The sequence below is a fragment of the Anser anser genome (assembly GCF_964211835.1).
Source record: "Anser anser genome assembly, chromosome: 6".
In the NCBI taxonomy this organism is placed as follows: Eukaryota; Metazoa; Chordata; class Aves; order Anseriformes; family Anatidae; genus Anser; species Anser anser.
In genome coordinates this window covers 23,837,359-23,861,157 of record NC_139726.1, presented here as the reverse complement: position 1 = coordinate 23,861,157, position 23,799 = coordinate 23,837,359, and the positions used below count along the sequence as shown (strand labels likewise).

At 39.0% G+C, this 23,799-nt stretch overlaps 2 protein-coding genes across 9 annotated transcripts in view; one reads left to right on the top strand and one right to left on the bottom strand.

The window, feature by feature from the left end:
- NFE2L2 (NFE2 like bZIP transcription factor 2) overlaps positions 1-17,343 on the top strand; it is a 27,454-nt gene extending 10,111 nt beyond the window's left edge. For all 7 annotated transcript variants that reach the window (XM_083841042.1, XM_083841036.1, XM_083841037.1 and 4 more), the window contains exons 2-5: positions 11,457-11,726; positions 11,882-11,977; positions 12,558-12,737; positions 14,792-17,343. In XM_083841042.1, coding sequence (XP_083697168.1) covers positions 11,457-11,726; positions 11,882-11,977; positions 12,558-12,737; positions 14,792-16,000 — 1,755 coding nt within the window. In that variant the 3' untranslated portion in view covers positions 16,001-17,343. The remainder of the gene's footprint in view (positions 1-11,456; positions 11,727-11,881; positions 11,978-12,557; positions 12,738-14,791) is intronic.
- The window catches only part of HNRNPA3 (heterogeneous nuclear ribonucleoprotein A3), a 22,324-nt gene continuing 14,930 nt past the window's right edge, over positions 16,406-23,799 (bottom strand). The window contains exons 13-14 of one of the 2 annotated variants that reach the window (XR_014585816.1): positions 23,288-23,362; positions 16,406-21,048 (exon numbers count right to left, since the gene is read on the bottom strand). The gene's annotated coding sequence lies outside the window, so the exon portion shown is untranslated. Of the gene's footprint in view, positions 23,363-23,799 lie in introns of both variants that reach the window. The other variant, XM_083841066.1, reaches the window with a different exon arrangement.

Here is a 23,799-nt window from a genome sequence, read left to right as displayed (position 1 = left end):
CATCTGTCTATTTGATCAGAAGGCTGAAGGAGGCAGCCCTGTTAAAGCTTGCTGTATGGGCTGTGAGCCAGTGAGATGTTGGTCTGGGTGGAAGGACAGAATTATCGATGGCTGTGTTTGGGGGGGGGGGTGGTTGTTGTTCTTTGAGGGCATGAAGAATTATTGTGTTTATAGTATTTGGTAAGAGTTTTAAAACCGTTTACCTTTTCTGGTTCATGTCCTGGAAGATGAATTAGCTCTCTTTGCTTTCAGAGTTTATAATGTGAGGACTACACAGGAATTTAAAAAGTGAGGGGTGGATTGCACAGCACAGATAGCTTTACTTTCTAATACGGTGTTGTTCAGTTCCTCAGTGTTTACCTTTTTTAAGCAAAAGCCATCTTTGTGTTCAAAAATGATAAATCGTCACAGGGACATGTGGCATGGTGGCCCTTCTTGGCCTTTCTTGTTTTAGTTGTTTAACTGTGTAAGACCTTCAGGTTGAAAGAGTTTTCTGAAACCTTCATAGGGATTAATGATTTTTCGAGGATTGCTTTTTGTTGAGAGAGATATGAATGACAGTGCTTAAGAAAACGAGCAAATAAAACACATCCTTGCCTCATTCTGTGGGAAAACAGTTCCTGTCATGTATCTCTGTGGCTGAAGGGGGGGGGAAAGCTGTACTAACTCCTTTCATGCAAATTTAATCGTGATTTCTATGATGTTTTGTAAACTTGGAGAATGCATTTTTGGTCATCAGCACACAGTTGGGCTATATTGTTATTTACTGAAACTTCAGTGTGTCATTAATGAAGGTTGTGCACGGTGTCAAATACACCATTTAACCGTGAATTACTTTGTTGGAAAGGTAAAGTGTTACCACAGAAAAGCTTGCCATGCTGGGCTTCCTTTCTCAAATCTGTCACGATCCTGTTGTTCCCAGTGGTGAGCAGTTGCATAGCAATGTATTTTGGCCTTTTCTGTGTTTTTATTCCCTCACAGAAACTAAACTGCCTTTTCAAGTATATCTGAACACCCAAAAAAGTGAGCTCAATGAGCTGAACTTTTCCCTCCATCATATGCTTAAAGGTAATCAGAAATACGTGGTTGCCATGTTGGGCCCTATTTATTTCTCTACGCGCAGTATGCACTGACGCTAAATTCCCAGCATTCACTATCAGCACAGATGATGGATGTGAAGAGTGCACATCAGTTGCAAGGCTCTGACCCACAAAGGTGTTTTGTACCCGTGCCCCACAGAGTTCAGTGGGAGGCAGGCATTGAAGCACCGCCAGATGTGGGGTGCCGTGTATGGAGCACGGTGCAGCTCAGCGCCTCTGCAGCAGAGTAACCATGTGGGTGCTGAGCATTACTGTCTGCTATGCACGGGCACGCTGGGCATTACTGTGTACCGATCGACACGTTTTCTGGAACTGTATGTTAAATATAAAAAGGAAGAAGCAACAAGACAAGGGCAATGTAGAGCTTTGAACTGGGAAGGCAATAAAGAGAGTGGGTCTGGTCAGACTTGGGTGCCATTGGGGAGTACTGTTGTACAAGTCATCTGAGATCACAGAGAACATCTTGGTAATTTCCAAAGCAGTGAATTGACTTCGGAATTACCAGTCCCGATAGAACAGCCCAAGTTCTCACTTTGTGTCCAGGCTACTCCTGCAGGCTGCTCTGAGGATGAGGGTGACAGACCAGTCCTGCCTCAGAAATAGGGGACTGGGATCCTGTTAGTTGTGGCAGGTTTCTTTCTGTCCATTTAATGTTTTTGTTGCTTAGTCCTTAAAAGTGTACAGTGCCTCATTAATGTTCTTTTAATGGAGTATTTTTTATGTAGAACAATCTCTGATTTTTTGTTTACCTTTGAATTATTACTTTTTATTCTTAGGCTCGTATTCATGTCATATATAAAGACATGACTTCTAGGTTGATGAGCTGTTTGTGTGGTGAGTTCTCTGAGTTTGAAGGCATCCTTGTTCTTTCCTTGTCGGCTGGGTTTGGAAGCATGGAGGAGTTTTTGTGATGCAGCCCTACGGGGTCGATGTCTGAAGGAGGGATGGTGGATGTGTACTGGCAGTGCAGTTAGTGAACCCCCTTTTCTAACCCGTGCAGATATCCCAGTTGCTTGCCCTTGTAGTTTGGCACATAAACAACGACAAAGTTGCTTGTGAGATTACTGGAGGGAAACTTGGTGAGACAAGCTTCTTGTTACACTAGAGCTTACAGTTTCCATATCCAGGCTGTTGTGTAGCTGTAAAAACACATCTGGTGCCTGTCCCCATAACTTGCCCAGCCATCAGCAAAATGACAGCTAAGTGTGGGCCTAACAGTAAGATTGCATTGGAGTGAAAACTTACAGCTCAAGAAAGTGTGTAAGTAATCCTTGAGAATATTTTGACCCATAACAGATACTGTGTTCTCATGCTTGGCTTGAAACACACGTTTCCAAAAAATGTAATTCTAGTGAAAGCAAAATAGTGGCTAATAGTTTATAACCTGAGGTTAATACAACCTTATAAATGTTATTTACAGCTTAATTAGGTTCTTTTCTCCGTTTGTGTCTGTTTTCTTTCTTCCTGATTAGTTTCATTGGACATAAGAGCATGTTATAATTTGACTGGGTCGGGTTTCCCAGATGACTGAGCCATTATTGTAAGCAAATCCTCTCCTAGATAAACTACTGAGTAGCCTGTGGCAGTGTCCGCTCACAGTACATGCCTGGCTGGGAACAGCAGGATGGCTTGAAGATAATCGTTTAACAAGTAATTGTTTTCCAAGTACTGTAGGTTCCATATACAAAATGAATCGGGACACAAAGGCTTCTCTGTTACTATGGTTGAAAGATCAGCAGTACTTTCAGATGCTGTTTATTTTTTTACATTATTTGTTACTTTTATATTTGTTTGCCTGTTAAGGATATTTTTGCTGTATAAATGAGAAAATCCAGCAATTGCCATTTTTTTACGATAAAGTTTTTAACTTGGGAGAAAAAAAGGAAAGCTATTAGGACCAGCTTTTCCTGAAATGAAAAAGGCTTCTGGCTGGCTGCTATTTGAATGTCTTTCAAAATGGGGTTACGTGGTGCAGTACATGGTGATTAGACAGCAGCTAGAAATTAAGCCACAACAGAATCACTCATTTTACTTGCTGGGGCAGCAGAGCAGAGTTTTGTTGATGGATCAAGCATGTAAAAACAAATACACAGCCTAACCCACTCTTTTATAAAACAATCCCATTTTTTTTCCCAGCCTCATTATGCAACTTGTGCAATGGATTGTAACTTGTATACATACTTTGTGTGCTTATTGACTTAATCATTTTGTAATGCTGCTGGTGAAAGAGTAAAGAAATTGCAAGTAAATGGCTCTGTTAAGTTGAAAGGGGTTCACAATTTGAGTAGGGGGGCAACAACACTGGTATGCCAGCCAAATACACTGCAGAAAAGTGAAATTTAGATTAACACAATGTAATTATGATCTGAAGGGGAAAAGGGAAGAATGGAAGCCATCTGACTGAAACAGCAGAGCAAAGAGGACATGTCAGATTCATTGCTTTACACACTGATGTTCCAGAAAGCAGGCTGGGACTCCAAGAGATTTAGGATGAAGTTTGAAGAATCTGGATGACACCCATAACCATTTTTGGCTTTTGCTTAGTACCCAGGGTAGTACTTATAAATATGGACACGGTTAGATTTAGTAATAAAAGTTCATTGTCATTAGCTTACAACATTAGACCTCGCTCTGCCTTTTCCTTTAGGCTAGGCCAGAAATAGGGGGATAGAATGAATGCATGACAGATTTGGCCATGAATACTAGAGAATAACTTTAAAAAAATCCGATATTATACAAACAAAATAAGTAGTGATATCAGAGTAAGACTCTGCATGGTGCAAGCCATAGAAATGAGTGTGCTTGGACTATTTTTTTTTTCCTGAAATTTTTAAGATTTTGAGGAATGATCAGTAGTGGGATAATTCAGCCCCTGGAAACCACATCCTCTATATTAAACACAATTAATGTAAAGCTACTTTCTAAAAATTGATTAGATAACTTAGAAAAACACAGATGCTTCTGGAGCATGCAAGAGAGTACCAAAGCCTCCAGCAAGGAGATCTGTAGCACTGAGGAAGAAATCCCTCAGCTGTTGTACCAGAAATGGCCTCCTCAGGGCAGACCAGGCATGGGGGGGCAAAGGATGTGTGTATGTGTTTGTGATCATGGAGACAGATGGCCTGGAGAGGAGGATGCCACCACTCCTCCTGCTGCTCGGCCCTGGGCTGTGGAGGGGTGCCGGCGGCCTTCTGTGCACGTTCAATGTTTTAAGGAGGGGCATGGAGGTGGGGTTGGATGGATTTTGCAGAAAAGAAAGCTATTGTTGAAGTAAACTGCTATTTATGTCCCTTCTCCTTCTCTTTGCTGTCTTTGTGATGTGATTTTTGTCACTTGTGGTCTTGCTCTACTGCTTGCATTAGGAGTTTGCAGCTTTTGGGGTTAGAATGAAGGTAGGCCTGGCTTATGCATTAATGACCATAAACATCCTAAAACAGCTATTCTTTATGGCAGTTGCATTCTTGCTTGTTTTACGTTCGTTAGGCTTAAAGAAAGCTAGCTGTATTTTCACAACTGTTGGGGAATATATGAGGTATGTCTTGTTCCTGGCGGTTTGGAAAGCTTGCTTGCAATAGCATGTATCATATGGGAAAGCCATCACGTTTACAGCTGTATGCAAAACCAGGTCTTACAATCATTGCCTGTGTTGATACCATTCCTGGAAGAAGGCACTTCAGGTGAAATATATAAATCATCCACTTCTCAGAGGAGTTATTTCTGGAGCAAGGGTTGAGAGGGTGGCAGGGCCCGGGGTGGTGTAGGGGCAGTGGCCAAGTATCGCTTGTGGAGGCAGATTGTCCTGCCTGCCGGTCTGAACCTCTCCTGGTCCGTGTCAGAAGAATCCCAAGACAACACTCTCTGAAGCTTTCTTAAGAATGCTGGGCAATCTAGCAGAGTAGTTTTTCAAGTGACTTAATTTATAAGAGTATATTCTGATGATTTGGCATTTATTAGGAGAGCTTGCTCGAGTACAGTGGGAGCTACAGTCTGAAATACGAGATGTATGTTAGGAGAAGACAGAGGCTAAACACTTCTAGCTAATGAAATACCAGAACTTCTTGTGTTCCTGGCCTGGCAAAGCACTCTAGAGCTTTCTTCGGTAAGAAAATGAAATTTGTGTACAAACATTTACGTTTCAGGGACTGAGCTTATTTCATCTGTCTCTGTTGGGGAAGAAGAATGTTGCGAGAAACATGGCCAGCATTTTTCAATGGGCTTGCTTATATAGACATGGAATGGAAATTCTCTTACAGCATTTGTTCTTTAAAGCTGTTGCTTTCCAATCCTTTTAGAGTAATTTTTTTTCAGGTAAGCCAGCCTTCTGGAGCATAGATCTTGGTCAGCGAACTCTTTGTAGGGCAGCCAAAGATCAATTAGGGCTAGGAAGACAAATGGGCATCAAGAAGCTGAAGCAGGCGATGCCTGAGATGTATTGGTTTAGTGTTGGGCATACTAGTAGTGCTAGTGGCACAGGTATGAAGGACAGAAGAAGGACTGCCCCTACCCAAGCATGCAGTTTGCCCCTACGCTGCCTGGAAAAAGGTCTTGGTGAAGAATGTGGGACAGCAGGCAGTTCCGCAGGGTGGTCAGGGACTTGACCTTGTGGATTCACGAATCACAGGTTGCTGTCATGTGGCATTCTTTGGCAGCTGTCTGTCCTGTCACGTTTCCAAATCCTAAATCTAGATATCTAAAATTGATATTGTCCCTCTGCCCTCCAGCATAAATAGCTTCTGCCATTCTTTTCCCCGTTTTTAAGTGCTGTTTTTTCATGTCTCAAATTAACTTCTATTCTTCATATTTCCAGTTGTAAGACATTGAAAATTTTGGGTTAGCTTTCAAAACTTGTTGTTTGTAAAAACTGAAAGTGTTGGGATAACTTTATCTGCTTTCTGTGCTTTCTCTGAGTCATGGGGCTTGTGTGTCCGTTTTATTTTTTTCTGTAATTGACTTGCAATTAACTAAGTAGTTTACCTCAGTGAAGAATTGTGAGACTGGAAGATCTGGAATACAGAAAAACAAATTGGTAATTATTAGTGATTTTGGAGATCATATGAAAACATCAAATGATTTATAAATCATCCTTAAAACCTACTTCAGCAAAATCAGTTCCTCTTGAGCATAGTGAAAGGACGATGTTCAGCCATTGCTCCCACTGCTTTTTTGAGTGGTAAGAGTGCTTCCAGCTCTGTCTCTTGGACTTGCATTGTTACCTAATCCCCTCCCTTTCATTCTTGAAGTATTTCTGGACTTTGATCTTTACTTCCTAAACAGTGTTTTGAATACAGCAAAAATTTAACATGCTTTTCGTTTGTTCCTTTCCCTTTCTGGAAAGCAAATGGAAAATGGGTGATATGTTGCCAAGCTCTTTTTGTGAATAAGCTGTAGGAGTGTTTTCTTGATCCTTCTGGGATCTTCTTCTGAGCTCCCTGCTGGATGCAATATCCATCAATTCTATTGCTCTTTCTATTTATTCATGCTGGTATGTGACTTTTTCTCTTAAAGTTAGGTGCTAATGGATCATGGGAAAGAAAAAACGTCTTTGTCTGGTGAGAGCTGTTGCTAACGTTGTCCCAGTTTATATTGCAAAAGGCATGACTTCAAAATGTAAATGTGCCAAACCCATGGATGTGCTCTGTATTAAGGGGATAGTGAACAGTTTGAAAGCTCTATCAGAGATAGCAGATTGTTTCTCTGCTGACACTTGGGCCGCTGGATGTTTCCGCTTTGCTGACTACCTGTAAGTGGCTTATAGTCCAAACAAAAATGAAACCAGCCAGATAAACCAAACAGGCATGAAATGGAAAGATGAGCATTTTGTTTTAAACCACAAAAGTAAGTCTAAGAAAAAAACACAAAATAACACAGGGTCCCTTTCTTTTGTTTACCCTACTGCAAGTATGTTTTCTTAGGAGCAATAAGAGTTAATTGTCAAACTTTACAATGTAGTCAGAGATTTTCTCATAAAATGTATAACAGACTCTGCCCAGATGGCAAATGCTGATATGTAAATCTAAAACATGAAAATTTCCATTGGGGGCCAGATGGTGGCTTAATGTGAATTGTTTAACATTTATGTTTATCTTATTAAAACTGCCTTTATAAGTCCAAACTAAGCTATCCATGTGGTGGGAAGAGCATATCACTAAATGAACAAAAATGCAAACCACGAGTACGAGGCACCTCTTGTGTGGATCACTGGAAAGCAAAGCGTGTCCTCCTCTGCTGAGAGGCGGTCTTCTTTGGTTTACAAAATTGTGAAGAAAACACTAGAAATAAAATCACTGCTCGTCTGCACAGGAAAAATATTAAGAACATGTTATTCTCCCAGAGGTTAGGAATATTGGGCAGCAGAATTTGTATTAAATGCCCTAATTTATTTCCCCTCAGAACCCTGGGGCTCGGGGGAAGGAGCCGAGCTGTGGTGCAGGGGGAAGCAGTGCGGCCGAACCCCCCCTCCTCGTGCTGGGGAGGGCTGGCCGTTCCCGGGCCTCCTTTGGCTCCTGCCAAAACAACCACTTCCTCTGATGCAATTCAAGAAATTACACAACGGAGGAAAGAACAAACGGGCACTTGTGGACTAAGTCACATGAGGGGCTGCTGGCGCCTTTACAGTAAATACGTGGGATATTCAGGGAAGTGGTGAGCGGGGCTTCACAGTACAGTAGCCAGCTGCTGTTCAGGTAAATCCTCCACAGAATTCCTCGTGCACACACTTGAGCTGGGCTACAAACCTCTGCTGGGGTTTCCCGTCCTGTGAATCTTCTTAAGCCTAGCACCTTGTGTCGAGTCATCCGAAAATCAGAGGGTAGCTGTTGCACAGGCAAGAACTAAAACACCTCTTACTGGCTTTAGTTAAACACTAAATAGAATAATGGGCATCAAATACAGGGTCACTTCTGTGATGCTTTCATGGTGAAAGGCTACAAATGCTTCAGTGATAACCTAAAACAAGGTGCCTGCATAATGTGGATACATCTGTGTGTGTGTGAGTTCTCAACAAGGCTGAGAAATAACTGGAAGTGGAAGGCTGTGGGAGGCCGAAGGAACAAAATTGCAAAATATTTTCTTCAGACTGCAATTTCTTTTTTAGTTCTTTGCCATCACCTCATGCTGGGGGTGGTGAGTCACTCATCAGTGAATCACTGGTCAATGTTGACTCCATTAACTTTGACCTGGGGCTTTGGCGTAGCGCCCAGAATTTTTTCTTTTCTTGAAAAGGGCTAAAATGATTGGCTGAAATTATAGATAAGTGTTAGATGGCAGGTTTTATTTATATAACATGCTGTTTGATGATTTTAAATATTAGCTTTCTGAGCAGTAGAACACTTCCTCCATGCAACCCATTCATGTGAAGAGTGATTACTTGCCCTGTTGTTAGAATTTAAGGCTAATAATGCTGTATCTGTGTAGAACTTTCCAAGCTGGAAACAGCAGGACTTGTTCCCAATTATAAGGTGATCATTAAAAACAAACAAACAAACCTTTTTGGTCTAAGTGCCACAAGAAGAAATACGTTTTTTTAAAAAATAAAAAATACTTCTGACAGGTGTCTTTCTGCAGGGCACAGGCACGGTGCTGCTTAGCAAAGCTCTGAGATTTGCCAGAGGTTTGATACTGAGCTTCATACGGGGCCTTGAAGGGCGGCGATACAAGTTGCTCAGTGCTGTGACATTCCTCAGGCAACAGCCCTGGGTCCTGAAGTGACACAAGCGTGCTTGCTTCCTTCCCTCGATTCCAGGACAATGCTGAGTGTGCGGTGCTGTAGCTTTCCAGGGGCGGCGTACAGCCACACCATTTTGCTTGTCCAACTGCTGCCTGCGGAGTGCTCTCATTCCCCAGACAAGGCAGCCCCCAGAGCTCCTTATTTTGCTAATGAATGACCCAGTAGCATGGCTGAAGGGTCTAGGAGCTGTGCCTTAAGGTTTTGCATTAAGGCAACATGTTTTTCTTCTTAAGGAAAACATGCTATGCCTTCTGTACATCTTTTTTGATCGCTTGTGTGTTTTATGATTTAAACTGAAACTGCACAGCAGTTCTGCTATTTTTGTGCGGTAGTCTGTTGCAACTCGGAGAAAAACAGCTCCTTTAATTCACAGCCTCATGCATTATACACACACACGCACAAATCTTTTGAGTCACATTCATAATGGTGCCTTGTAAATGAATAATTCAGAAGTGAGCCCTAAAATCCAGATCCTGCAGTTTTATCCAGAACATATTGCAAATGCTCTGAGCCTAGGAAACAGTTTTGAATCTGCTGCGGAAGGAGACAGTGAGCAGCTGGTAAACTACTGGCCCTTAATGAAGCTATACCATACTGCAGCATCTCCAATTACTGCAGAACTTAATTAGTTCATTTTACCCTGCCAATCTGGAGAGACCAAACATTGTCTTGGGCAGCCACTGCAATTATTTCAGCTTCTTCATGGCTGGCCATTAAGTTTGGTCTCTCCCAGCAAGGTATATTAAATATGTCTTAGATTTGAGAATTGCATTGTGTTTCATAGATATTCTACGTAACTGCCTGATTTTAGAGAAAAGTAATTTTTGATAACTGATGGAATAATTCATGTGACGCGTACATACGGGTGTTAATGGTACAGAATTTGTAATGAAGAGAACGCTGTCTTGGTTGGTTCAAATGTGCACCTGCACTAAAGCTTTTTGCTGTAACTGTTGTATGGAAGCGGTCATTTCGGATGCCAGCATGGCGTGACACCTAGGTCAGTTGGCTTCTCTACTTGAAAATACTCTTCAGAGTAGAGAATGTTTTAGTTTGATACGGTGGCAAAATTAAATCTTTTGTTGGTATAGAACTGTTAACTGGGTCAGTAAAGTTCTGTTCAAACGAAATGTGCAAGGAGGGTGTTGGTCCCTCTTCTCCGATGACAAGGGATGGGATGCAAGGAATTGGCCTCAAGTGTCACCAGGGGAGGTGTAGATTGGACATTAGGAAGAATTTCTTCACGGAGAGGGTGGCCAAGTGTTGGAATGGGCTGGGCTGCTGTCATGGTTTTGGCTGGAATCAAGGTAATTTTCTTCGTAGCTGTTGTGTTTTGGATTTTTGATGAAAGTCACAGTGATAACAGCGATGTTTTTCGTTGTTGCAGAGCAGTGCTTACACAAAGCTGAGGTCTTTTCCTGCTTCTCATAGAAGGGAAGTGGAGGAGTCCACTGGAGGTGTTTAAGAGACATGTGGTCGTGGCACTAAGGGACATGGTTTAGTGATGGGACTTGGTAGGTCAGGTTCATGGTTGGACTTGATGATCATGAGGGTCTTTTCCAACCTAGATGATTCTGTATTATTTGTAGTGTACTAACCCGGTAAGAATGCCTAAGACAAAACATTTTTTTGTGCATTGCTGCTAAAGGGTAATTTTAAGAATAACAAAATATGCCAAAAAAATCAATGTCGCAGGTACCAGCTAGATTTTCTTGTCATTTACCCAACTGACAAATGTGGCTACCAAGTATTAAAATTTTCTATCAGCTAACATCCAGATTGATGATTTCTGAGTGTTCTTTTTACCTTGCAGAAGAGAATAGTCCAAATGCCAGCTCTTAAAAATACTGAGCTCTTAAACAGTTCAAAAAAAAAAAATGGACAGAGCCCAATTGATTAACAAAATTTGACACCGAGTTTATATTCAGCTCCAAACCAACCGCACTTAGAATGTCAATTTAGAGTAAGCTTTAAACTACAAATCTTTAGTAATAGTGTTATTAATAGTGTTTAGTTTTAGTGTGATATTATGTCAAGCAGTGCGTTTGAAACCAGGTTATTCTCCAACTTTGTAGCCCTGTTCTGTTGATCTTTGAGATTAATACTTAATACCAGCATCAAACATAAATATTTTAAAATGTGTTTTGCAGTATGGTGGTTATAGCTACTTCAGACAGCCCCCTATAATGTTTTTAATCAGTTTTTACAATTTCATGAGATGGTGCTGAAAAAAAATTACACGGGCAAGCTTTTTAATTTCTATTTTTTTGTCTTTTTTAACTTTGTTAATGTGACGTAATTCATTCTATAGTTTCATGTTTCCTATAAGATAATGTATTAAAGAAGAATGTATTTATCCTCTGGCTAGTTTGTGTATCACTTTACCAGTTGTAACAAATTGCTTAGTTTCCGTGAGCCTGCGTGGGGGCCACCGCAACCAAACCATCATCAGTTCACACGCTTAAGGTCGTATAGAGACATCTCTTATTTGGATAATTTTGTAGGATTAAGAGAATAAATCTCGGATACATGAGTCTACATGTTTAATACAGAGTTTAAAAGCTTTCTTATTGTTCTAAACAAGTTCTTCTGGGGAGGAGGCTTGCTTCAAAAAAGCATTTCTATTACAGGACATGAACTTGATTGACATCCTTTGGAGGCAAGATATAGACCTTGGGGCAAGGCGTGAAGTTTTTGATTTTAGTCAACGACAGAAGGAGTATGAACTCGAGAAACAGAAGAAACTTGAAAAGGAAAGAGAAGAGCAGCTCCAGAAGGAGCAGGAGAAAGCCTTGCTGGCTCAGCTGGAGTTAGACGAGGAGACAGGTGAATTTGTTCCAGTTCAGCCAGCTCAGCGCGTTCAGTCAGAAAACACTGAGCCACCAATCACTTTTTCACAGGTAAACTCTAATTGTGTTTGTGAGTGTGTTTCAATCTCTTTCCATCCACAGGAAGACGTAATGGTTACCTAAAATGAATTTGCATTCGTTGGTGTAATGGAAGATTCTTCAGTTATTCAAAGATAGTGACATTTTTTCATAACTTTCCTATTTAGAGCACGCATACTTCAAAACCAGAAGCAGAGGCCTTGTCCTTTGATGACTGCATGCAGCTCTTGGCAGAAGCATTCCCGTTTATAGATGACAATGAGGTAAATGCTCAGTACAGTGGTTTCGTGGGTGGTCTTCCAGGGGATCAGTCTCACATTTTGTCTTCACTGTAATATTAAATTGTGATAGTTGTTTTGTCCCCAAGCCAACTCCCAACTAGAATAAAGCAGTGCAGTAGGCTTAAACTAGGGCTGTATCAGGCATGGGTGGCATGGTGCTCTTGTGCTCACTGAGTCCTACTGCCAGGATTCAGTGTATAGCACCAGCTGATGGCAGTCACGCCAGTTACTGCAAATAACAATAGCAGTTTTGCAGTTTGTTGCAGCGAGCTTAGTTCAGCGCTCTGAAGTTAGTGTATTTGGGTTGCTTTATTTTGATGTACTGACACAGACTATTTGATGTGTAAAGATAAGTCCTTCATTAGTCAGTTTGTACTTTTTTCCTGTTTCTGTCTTTAATATGAAAACTCCTTTCACAGGAATACTTTTATACTATACCATTATTTACAATAAATGCTTTTGTTAAGAAACACCTGTCTGTTCTGCCGAAATGGTAGAACAGCAAAACCAGATTTTTGTTTTGGGAAATTCTAAATGTGTATGTGTTTGTTCAATGCTCTAGGCTTCTTCAGCTGCATTTCAGTCAATGGTTCCTGCTCAGATTGATACTGACCCAGAGTTTATTTCCTCTAATCAAACTCAGTCACCTGAATCACCTGGTATAGTTCCACTTACTGATGCGGAGAATATGCAGAACATAGAGGAAGTCTGGGAAGAATTATTGTCCCTTCCAGAGTTACAGGTAAAGGTTTAGTATGATAAGCATCTGAAAAAAATAGCAGGGTATTCCAATAGAGTATGGTATGTCAGATAATACAGTATAATAGCATCTTAAGCGGTGGTGATTATGGCTAACTTGTTGCACCCTATACTTGTAGGATGTCTGTAACTGAATATGAGCTTTAATTTTAAAAAATAAATTGAAGAATTTATAGGGGGAAGGAAATAGTTTTTCATCAGAAGGCCTTAATAAAACACAATATATCTTCCCAGTCAGAACTTCCCCATGTTTGACAAACCCTTGTTTGCATCTATATGCAACATGTTATAGCACAATCATAATTGAAATTTCAGCTGCTTAAAAAGGAACATTTCTGAATTATAGAACGTGAATTGTTTCTGCAAGCATTAGTGTAGATGTATTTTTTTTCTCAGTGTTTAAGTAGATTGAGTGCAAAAGTAACCATAAATGATTTACACAACCTTTATCTAAGGAAAAGGTTTTGTGAAGATAATAGAACATATAGTTAGATATATAATTATACCCGACTCTTAACACATGTAAGCAATAGCTATATATAATGCTAAATATAATAAGCTGTATAATATAAAAACTATATATAATGTACAGGAACTGAATATTTCAGAGGAACAATAGACAGCTAAAAAATCACTGACATATTACTAAATTGTACATTACAGAGGGCATCTAGTCTGATTTTTTTTCAGTATTTTCTATTTCTGTTTTACTTAGATTTGACTATAAAGTTGAGCAAATTTATTTTCATGCATATTATTGTAGAATATTACCATGCTTTGGCTTGATGTTGCCCTATGTTATGCTGTTATCATGAGGTGAATGCTTGGTGGAATGCCTGTGAACCCAAATCATATTTAAATTTAGAGGGAAAAAAAATGATTGCAGGAACTGCATCCTTCCTGCCATCCTACCTTTTCCCTTTAGTCTTTTCATATATTTCAGAAATTTCCTAGTTTTCTAATCTGTGGTGGGCTTAAAAGCCCCAGATAAGTTACAAGAAGGGACTGGCTCTGAAGAGGCAGCTGAAAATATTGTAACAAACCAAACCAAAATTGTCTGTTGTATTAATTCTGAATAGTACTTGAATAATCTTCTGAAAGTAAGATAATTAAATTGAGGGTGTTGCCTTTACGAGCTGTGTTTGAAGGGAAAAAAAGCTCTCATTCAAAACCTTAGCCTAAGCCTTGTATGATCTCTGGTTAAATAGTCAGCGTGTGGTCTCTTCTTAAAAGAAACAGAAACATTTGGTAGTTGCCCAATTCTCTGGGGACAGCAGGAGCACTCACTTCAGCTTCAGTTAAGAAACTGCCACGCTGTTGGAAAGAACATTGGTCTTGTAGCCAGTGAAAGCCTGTCAATATAACAGCCTTAGACACTCGCATAGATGTTAGCCAGCTTAACTAAGAGTATGTGGGGTGAGCTAATGTTTGTAAGGTTTCATGCTTTTTTTACTTCATGGAGAATGACATTTCTCTGCACTGAACAGCTGCTTCATTCAGTAAATCCTAAAAGAATCTTGTCTTTCAAGAAAAAGGGGTCATCACATAAAATTAAGTTAAAGATTGCTAAAAATACTTTGCTATGAATGCTGAGTAAGTCTCATTCAGTTATTTTACATTTGCTTTACTGAGGCCATTACTAGCAGTGGTGCTTGTGAGAAGTTCAGACCTGACAGACCCACAATCCCCGCTAGCATCTTGCCATGACAAGAGGGCTCTGTGCAGTTTCCATATAGCAGAGTGTGTTGGGATGGATATCTTCTTCAGCATCTTGTTAGGAATTTGAGAGGTTCTGATGTTTTATTCTAAATAGTGTTGTCCAGAATAAGTTGATTCATACTCTGCTTAGGTATCTATTTTTCCTAGATTATCTCCCCACAGTACAAGTATGTTCTAGTCATCTAGGTTACAGCAGTGTTACAGTACCCCGTGTGCATGTCGATGGCTAAAATATTTAATGGTTGTGGATTCTATAAAAAGATCTTCTCATCAATTGGTGATGTGTTGCTCAATTCCTCTCTTACATTTCCCATGTAGTGTCTTAACATTGAAAATGATAACCTGGCTGAGGTAAGCACAATCACAAGCCCTGAAACCAAGCCAACAGAGATGCACAACGGCTATAATTACTACAACTCATTACCCATCATGAGAAAAGATGTTAACTGTGGTCCAGATTTCCTGGAGACTGTTGAGAGCCCTTTTCCCAGCATTTTGCAACCAGAAGACAGCAGCCAGCTGACGGTGAACTCTTTAAATAACACATCCACCTCAAGCCCTGATTTTTGTGAGGATTTCTATACCACCTTTATTTATTCAAAGGGAGACAGTGACATAGCAACAACAAACACTATCAGTCAATCACTTGCAGAAATTTTAAGTGAACCTATTGATCTTTCTGATTTCTCACTGTGGAGAGCTTTTAATGATGAACACTCAGGAACTGTACCAGAATGCAACGATTCTGACTCTGGTATTTCACTGAATGCAAATTCTAGTGTAGCATCACCTGAACACTCTGTTGAATCATCTGCCTGTGGAGATAAAACTTTCAGTTGTAGTGATTCTGAAATGGAAGATGTGGATAGTTCTCCTGGAAGCGTGCCACAGAGCAATGCTAGTGTGTACCCACTGCAATTCCACGATCAAGTATTTTCTTCCGTGGAGCCAAGCACTCAACCACCTAGCTTGCAATGTACAAACACACCAAAGAAAGACCCTCCTGCTGGTCCAGGCCACCCCAAAGCTCCGTTCACAAAAGATAAGCCTTCAGGCCGCCTTGAAGCTCATCTCACAAGAGATGAGCAAAGAGCAAAAGCTCTGCAGATCCCTTTTCCTGTAGAAAAAATTATCAATCTCCCTGTTGATGACTTCAATGAAATGATGTCTAAGGAGCAGTTCAGTGAAGCCCAGCTTGCTCTTATTCGGGATATACGCAGGAGAGGCAAGAATAAAGTGGCTGCTCAAAATTGCCGTAAAAGAAAACTGGAAAATATAGTGGAACTGGAGCAAGATTTGAGTAACCTAAAAGATGAGAGAGAGAAACTGCTTAAAGAAAAAGGAGAGAATGACAAAAGCCTTCGTCAAATGAAAAAGCAACTAACCACCTTATACCTTGAGGTTTTCAGCATGCTACGTGATGAAGATGGAAAATCTTACTCTCCTAGTGAATATTCACTGCAGCAAACTAGAGATGGCAATGTCTTTCTTGTTCCTAAAAGCAAGAAGTCAGAGACTAAACTTTGAAGGGCAGCACAGCTGGCTAGTGTTCTCTGAGTTACTATTTTTGTATCATTATCCTGATAGCTTTTACTGTGAGGTGGAATGCAGAATTAGGTAATATTTTTCAAGTAATTTCTATGCAATGATGATTCTAAAATTAATTATTAAGTTTAAGGAAGATGCAAGTTTAATAGTGTAATGCAGATGTATGTATGCAAAATTTGTAATCTCACTTTTTTAACAGGCATTTCCTCCTTTTAGCACCACTTTGAGTAGTTTCCATATATGTGTAAATATTTAAAGATACCATATTTATATACTGTTTCTATCTCTTGTTATAGATTTGATATATATATATAAAAAATGATTTTAGCCTCTAAATATAATTTCTTGCAAGACGAACAGTATGGCTTCTGACACTTTTTAAAAAAATAAATATGCAATAGTGTTTCCCCTTTTTCTTATGCATTTAAATTTGCTTTATATTTAATATGATTTTAATTTAGTATAAAAGTTGATACTTAGTGTTTGATTTTGGTTTGTCTTACCAGTTCATTAAACTTTTTTCCACTCTACTTTGTATGCATTTATTTCCCTAAAGTAGATTATTTGCTGATTCAGATATTCTCACTTATTTGCTGCAAGAAGACTTATCCTTGGAAAACATGCTTAATAACCAGAGATGTATCACACAACATTGTCATTGTTGTTAGTGCTTCATCATAATTTTAACTCCTGTTTGGAAGGACTGTGAAATTTAAGTTAAGTGTATGCTAAGTTCACATAATTTGTTTTGTTCTTTGAACACTACTTAAAAGCTCATGATGAGACCTTTCCTCCAAAGGCATTAGAATCTGTGAAATAAACCTTGTCAGCATTATGCATTTTTCCAACTAAAAAAGTCTGTATGCTCTTCAGTAATTGTTCTAGAAATACATTGTGCATATCTGATCAGCAAGCATTGTTTGTCACTGCTAGTACATTTGGGGTCAAGGAAAGAGACATACTAACTTTGAGGCAACTGCACTATTTGGAACCTGTTCTCAGTTAATTGAAAAAATGTTGTGGAGGTTGAAATAAGATTAAAAATTGGTCAAATAAATATCATTGATTCATTTACCCTTCAAATGGGCTCACTGTAATTGATCATTGTGGAATTTTTTTTAATACAGAAAATGCATAATTTTTAATTTAAAATACACATTGATCTGAACATTAAAAACGTATCTATCTTTTCTGTGAAATGTCTAAAAGGAAATGTTTTTCTGCCACAGGTGCTCTGTATCATCTTAAGTATATTTTATATCTTAAATATTATGCATAATTTCATTCAATAATATTCAATAAACACCCAAGATGTTCTGCAAGTCTTGCTTGACCTATTGTACATTTTCTTAAAATGAAGATAATCATCCTTTTTTTTTTTTCAAGTTAAAGAGCTTTTTGAAATCAGCCAGCCTTGTTTTTCATTTTAACTTAATCTGTAACTTCAAATGCGCAACTTCAAATGCACTTGAAAGGGCTGAAGTTTTCAAAGAAGAGGAAGGATGGGGGCTAGTACAGAAAGCTATAGTTTCGCTGAGTATTATTGTATCATGGGATGCTATGGAAGTTCTCCTTTTTTCTACTTTTCTCTGCTGGTTTTGTACAACTCTATCCAGTGACTCCAAGCCCTCTTGCCCAAATATTATTAACTAGTTTGGAACCAAATATGTAGTTACCAGTTTTGTTTTTCCCTTTATGCACTGAATTTCACATGGTATTTTATTGTCTAGTTGGTCACAATAATATTAGTGTAACTTCATAATCAGCTTTTATTTTTATTACAAATAATTTTGTATTTATACTTAGTCACCTGGTCATTTACCTTCCTGTTCTCATTTACAGATTCTGCATAGGAGGCCTTTCTGCTACACGCGGTCTCTATTGTGCTTCATCTCCAGTGCAATTTTTAGTTAACCAGAGAAGAGCCAGGAGTAGGAAAGCAGATCAGTTACAACAGCTTTACCAATAAGGTAGTTACATGATGGCAAGAACCATGATCCTATTGACTGTGTCCTCTTTAAAAGACAATATAGTGTCATAGTGCCAGTACCAGGAGACAGTCCTCTTCACTTCAGCATGCAGCTGTCAGAGGCTCCAGCCCTGCCTGTCCTTAAAGATCCAGAGCACAGGTAACAGTTTTACACAACTTTTCATCCTGTGTTAGTTCAAACCTTCCAAAGTAAGGTCCTGCATCAAAATGTATGTATCTGAGGCAGCAGACACAGCGAAGTCATGAAGGGGTCAATAGATACACAAGAAGAACTGCCTTTCTTGAAATTTTACTTTACAAATTGTTTAAAAATCTGGAAATTCAACTTAATGCTATGAAAACTGGTAGTGCTGTTTTATCAAACTGACCTAAATTCTGCTTTGGTGTTGTAACAGCATCAGACAAATCCAAACACAGCTCTCAAAAACATATCACCTGTGTTAGCACTTTATCATGTTAGCCAAAACTTCTGCTAGGAAACAATGATTTCACTTGTTACATCCATGATCTTTACCATTGTGACTGCAGGCAGGGGGAAGGGTAGTCCTTGGGCAAAAACAATGGTAGTTTCCACTCTGCATTATTTATAAAAAGGGGAAGAACAACTAATTCTCAAAAGCACCTCTGAAAAGTTCAAAATCGGAGGAAAGAAAAACACTATCCTAACTTTTAATCTCATGTAACACGGCTAAAGAATAACATGGAGGTATGTCTTTTTTTTCATCCTACAGAACAAAAGCTATTAAGCCCTGAATAATTGTAATTGTACTGGCAAAATGCTCTTGTTAAGTTAGGTCTCCAAGGAAGGCAGCCCTGGAGAGGCCTGGCTGCTCTGGTCAGGCACTCCAGGCTTACCTAACTGCAGAGATTTGCTGTGGCCATTTCCTGCAGTACTTAGTGAATGTTTGCAACACTCTGCAGTTCCCTGAGATGGCCCGACATGATATAACAGCTCACTGCTACCAAAAGGGGAAGAACTGGCCTCCATCCCTTGCCTTGCTGATGGCTGCATGTTCCCAATCTCATGCTAATTGTAGTTTATTAAATGCTGATTTGGGTTACTAACTCCCCAGAAGGCTACACTGGTGGAACAAAGCAGACATTCCTTACACATACTGCAACAATTGCAAGCTCACAACCATACAAAGAAAGCAGGAAAGACAGACTTCTTTTGTAATGTGAGAGCACTAAGACAGCTCAGTCCTGTACAAAAACTGTCACTTCAGATGTGCAACAGCCCTGGAAGCTGTAGGAACCCTGCCCTCTACATTCAGCAATATTTATTTTTGCAGGTGATGTTTATCAGGAAATGGAAATCTAGGTGACCTAACTGGCACTTTGAGGCTACTTACCTTCTTCCTTGTTAACAGCATGTCAGTCCATCCCACTGTACAGTCCTTGACATACTCCAAACACAAGACTCCTCTTTTTGGAGCAAATGGTCAATACCAATGGTTGAAAAAAAACAAACCAGCATTTAGATTTGATGGATGAAGCAGCTTTATTTGCTCTAGATAGCACAGCCGGTCACCACATTAAATCAAAGATACTGCAGCAGTGAGGGGTATTTTTCTTGCTATTGTTGTTCAAGTACGTCTGTGTTGACTTTGCACTCAACACTGCCTAGGAAAGCACTAGGAGACTGCTAGCAATTACCAAGCCTGTCTGAAACACTACAGGAATGTGAGACTCCAGTGCCATTTAAAGCAAGACAATCTAAAATTGTCATTCTTAACATCTTAGAGCATAAGCATTAAGGAAGAAGCACACTGAGCTATGGCCCTGAATCATCTTTCAACAGTGATACACAGCAGCTCTAACACACAGCAGCTCTAACACAGGTAGGTCTGACAGCAGAGAACCTAAGAAGGAAAATATTTCCCACACACACACACACTAACTAGGCTATAAAATGTCTCCAGCTTGTCGAGAAAATGTTTTCTCTACATACAACATAAATATTTTAATCACAAATTAGGTATAAACCAGACCTTGGTAAAACCCTGCCCTCCATTTTAATTTGGTATTTATTTTAGCACTAACACAAAAGCCTATGGCAAACATGCTTACAGCCTTTGCGGAAGCTGCTATATTTGTACTACACACATTTATAAAACAACATAGGGATACTTACTCCATTACCAAGATGAAAAGAGCAATAAGAAAAAAAATATATATATCCCCACCCAACAAACTGCAGCTAATGCAGAAAACTTGTTTGAATTCCACCTCGCAAAGAATCTTAACTCAAGACTGCAACAACATGCATTCAGGTGAAAGCAGTACTTTTCATATGAACACAAAGTTGGTTGTACTCACATCAAAACACCCAACATCATTAAAGAAGTATTCCACGTTAATCATTTTGGTATACATGAAAATATCAGCTTGCAAACTGTAGCCTTCATTTTATTACTATGACTGATGTACAATGTGCTCCCAAACCTGGGGAAGACCAGTGACATTGCCAAGTCCTGTAAGTTCTAATGCACCCCAATGCTGCCCTCACACACTGACACGTCTCCATATGCAAACCATTTATTTCTTTATTAAGTCATTCAGTTGTGACGCTGCTAAAACTAAAGTTCAGGAGCTGGGTTGAATCAAGGTTAACTTCTGACTCGCAGTTCCCAGTTGGAAAGATGATCCTACCACTGTGTTGCAATTTTAAGATCAGTTTGTGCTCTTCACAGCACTAAACAAAAAAAGGTGATGGCAACACATTTTAGATTTTAAGTCATTTGACAATGTACACTTTATTTTGATACAAAAGTGAAAGAATTTTAAACAAATTTCAATCCATTATGGACTATATTGAAATTTTTAATTTCCATATTTTTAAACTTGTTTAACCACAAGTTATAAGATTTCACCATACTAGCACCATTGCTCTTCAAGTCTTTGCCAGTTATTAAAATATGTTATTCTGTTTCCAATCTTGCGATATTATCTTCTACATGAAGGTCATTTTTCTTCTACGGAGATACTTGGATTACTTTAGTTGAGGAAAAAGCTAATCTTAGATAGAGATGTCAACCTGCAGTACCCACAGCAGAAAAAGAATCATCCATCAGATATCTGAATTTTAGTGATACTCAAGATCTTTCATGCTCCACACAAGATACACATATTTGTCAGAGACCACAGATTGATATGTAAGTGAATATTCCATTGCAGTATAGACAGTATATGAATAAAAAGTTAATGTCCTAAATACAGGAACCAAAGACAGCAGCAAGTCAGTACATCACACAAGTGATACTTGAAAGACCAGGAGCATTCCCCTTCCCACCTTAAAATATTCAAAGGATATCAAAGTTAAGATACTGTTATTAATTTGTTATCTAATAAAACATTTATCAAATCTGCATCTGCCTGGACTCCTTTTGGAGAAATACATGTTTGTTACCTGAAAGTATGATTTGCTTTAAAGTTAACATATAGCTCTAGGTATTAAATAGGGTCATGTAGAACTCTAGCCTAAGGACCAATGCTTTGTAATTTTATTCACATCTCCATTTACAGCTGCTATTTTCAATAGCAACTACTACAGAAAAACCTAGTCATTAAATAATATTCTTAACTCTTGGAAGTGCCTCTTGGACAAAGATACACTTGACCAAATATTCCTCAATATTAAGAATTAATGCTTGAGTATTCATCTTTGACAAGGTTTATTTCTGAGAGAAAAAAAGGATATAGTTGAAATGAAGCAAATCAATCAGTAAGAGTTGTAAATCCAAGTGTGAAAATAACTCTAAAAGTGAATATCTAGTTACACACTTAGTGCAAAAAGAACCCTCAAGAGCACAGTATGGAAAGGAAATTTACACACAGGCCTCTAATGGGATGCAAACCAGAAACTTTTCCTTTACTGTAAAAAAAAAAAGTAACATTCCTCCTTCCCCGCAGTACAAAAGCATTTGCCTGTAACTGAGTAAGCATAAGCCACATTAATGCTTTTCCCTGTTACATATTTCTACCTTTACATGACTAGATGAGTTCACAAGAGCACCTCTGCATAGCAGAGAAAAAGTGTATTTCACCTCTGGGTAAGGAAGCAAGCTAGTCACCTAAGCAACAAGTTATCTAGTATACTACACAAAGGAGAGACTGGGACCTCACTGCAGCAGGTTTGAATTTTAGTTCAACCCTGGCTACGTAAAAATACTTGCCAACATTTTATTTAAGTATACACTCACTGTGAGATTTCCATTTAGTAAGTAGCTCCTGATTATACGAAAATTGCACATTACCACTGTAAAATACTTCAAGTTAACTTCTGATTGTACATGTTACAATGTGAAGTTTGCTTTCTAGATATTCACAGACAGCCAGTTACAAGTTTCACTAGTGGAATCAGTCTGCAAATTTTCCTAAGGCCTAAGTTAAACTGAAATGCATGTATTCAATTTGCCTTTTTCTGAGTAACTTAAGCATAACCAACACTAAAATAGAAACAGATATTTGCAGGAATACTGCACAGATGTGAATATGTGCTGATAAGTTAAAATAGGTAGCTACTATCCAAAAAAGGAATTAGAATACCCCATACCTGTAACAGTCCATAATACAGAAGAACAGGAAATACACATTCCAAGAGTTAAGAACCCACATGCATATAAATCAGATTCCATGAAAAGTTATTTTATTGCCATTCATCCATATACAGTTGTGCTTTCAGCTGAGTATCACTCGTCAATATTAGCCTCCACTAAACTACCCTGAAAGCACCAAAAATCTGAAAGATCTGAAAGGGAACTAGATATTTACATTTGAATACAAACTCGCTGGGTAAGCTAAAATTCATTTATTAGGATGGAAACCTGTTTTAATAAATGCAAAACGTGTTTATGGAATTACTGCAGAATCAATACAATCTGTGAATTGTGATGAGCTGCTTAAGAGTGTCATAACCTTTTCATGTCACACTGGGTAAGGCTTCCATTTCTGTTACAAGTTAAAGTACAATTTTTCAAAAGCAGACTGCGCACTCTTCATGGTAACTAAGAGAATGTATTTCAAAATATTTATCGTTTCTTTTTGTTGATCTCTGACACACAGCAATTTTGTACCTGCCAGGAAAGGAAGATTCTTGAACAGCAGTTATGTCAGCAGACACCCCTAATCCAGAACAAGAAACACTGGATGACATACACGGGAATACTTGTTCCTTTATACTTAAGGCTTTCCCTACTATCAAAAGGCTGGTAAAGGAAAGCCTAAGAAGGAAATGAGCATTAAACACGTGTTTTACTATGCACTACAAATCTTACCCAGTCAGAAACCTTCAATTGAAGAGGATGTGCAAGACATTCCCCATTTTGTCAAGCAGCAGCTTCTCATTCAACCTGAAAATTAAAGAAATTACTCTTACCTTGTTAACAAACCTCCCACTACTCTTTTTAATTCATGAAAAATTTAAAGGCAAACCTTACCTATTCTCATTGCCCTTCCTTTCAGGTCTAAATGCTAGACCTATTGATTTTGAGTCAACTCAAGTAGCTATCACTCAAGGAGGTTCCAAAAGGTGAAGAACTCTTCCTAGACTTTCTTCTCGACATTTCAGCTGTGATAAGCGGATTTAACTAGCCTTTGGAAAGCTGCTCACTATCAGCACAGTATCTTATGCCTTCACTTTTCTGGAAGTTGAAGCTGTTGCTCCTGCTGCCTTGTCATTCTTTAATTATGCTGACTTCTCCATACTCAATAGGCTGCTGAAGTCCTGTCTTACGAGTCTCCTTAGCAAAGTATGGATCAAAGAAGTACATCCTAGGTTCTTTAAAAC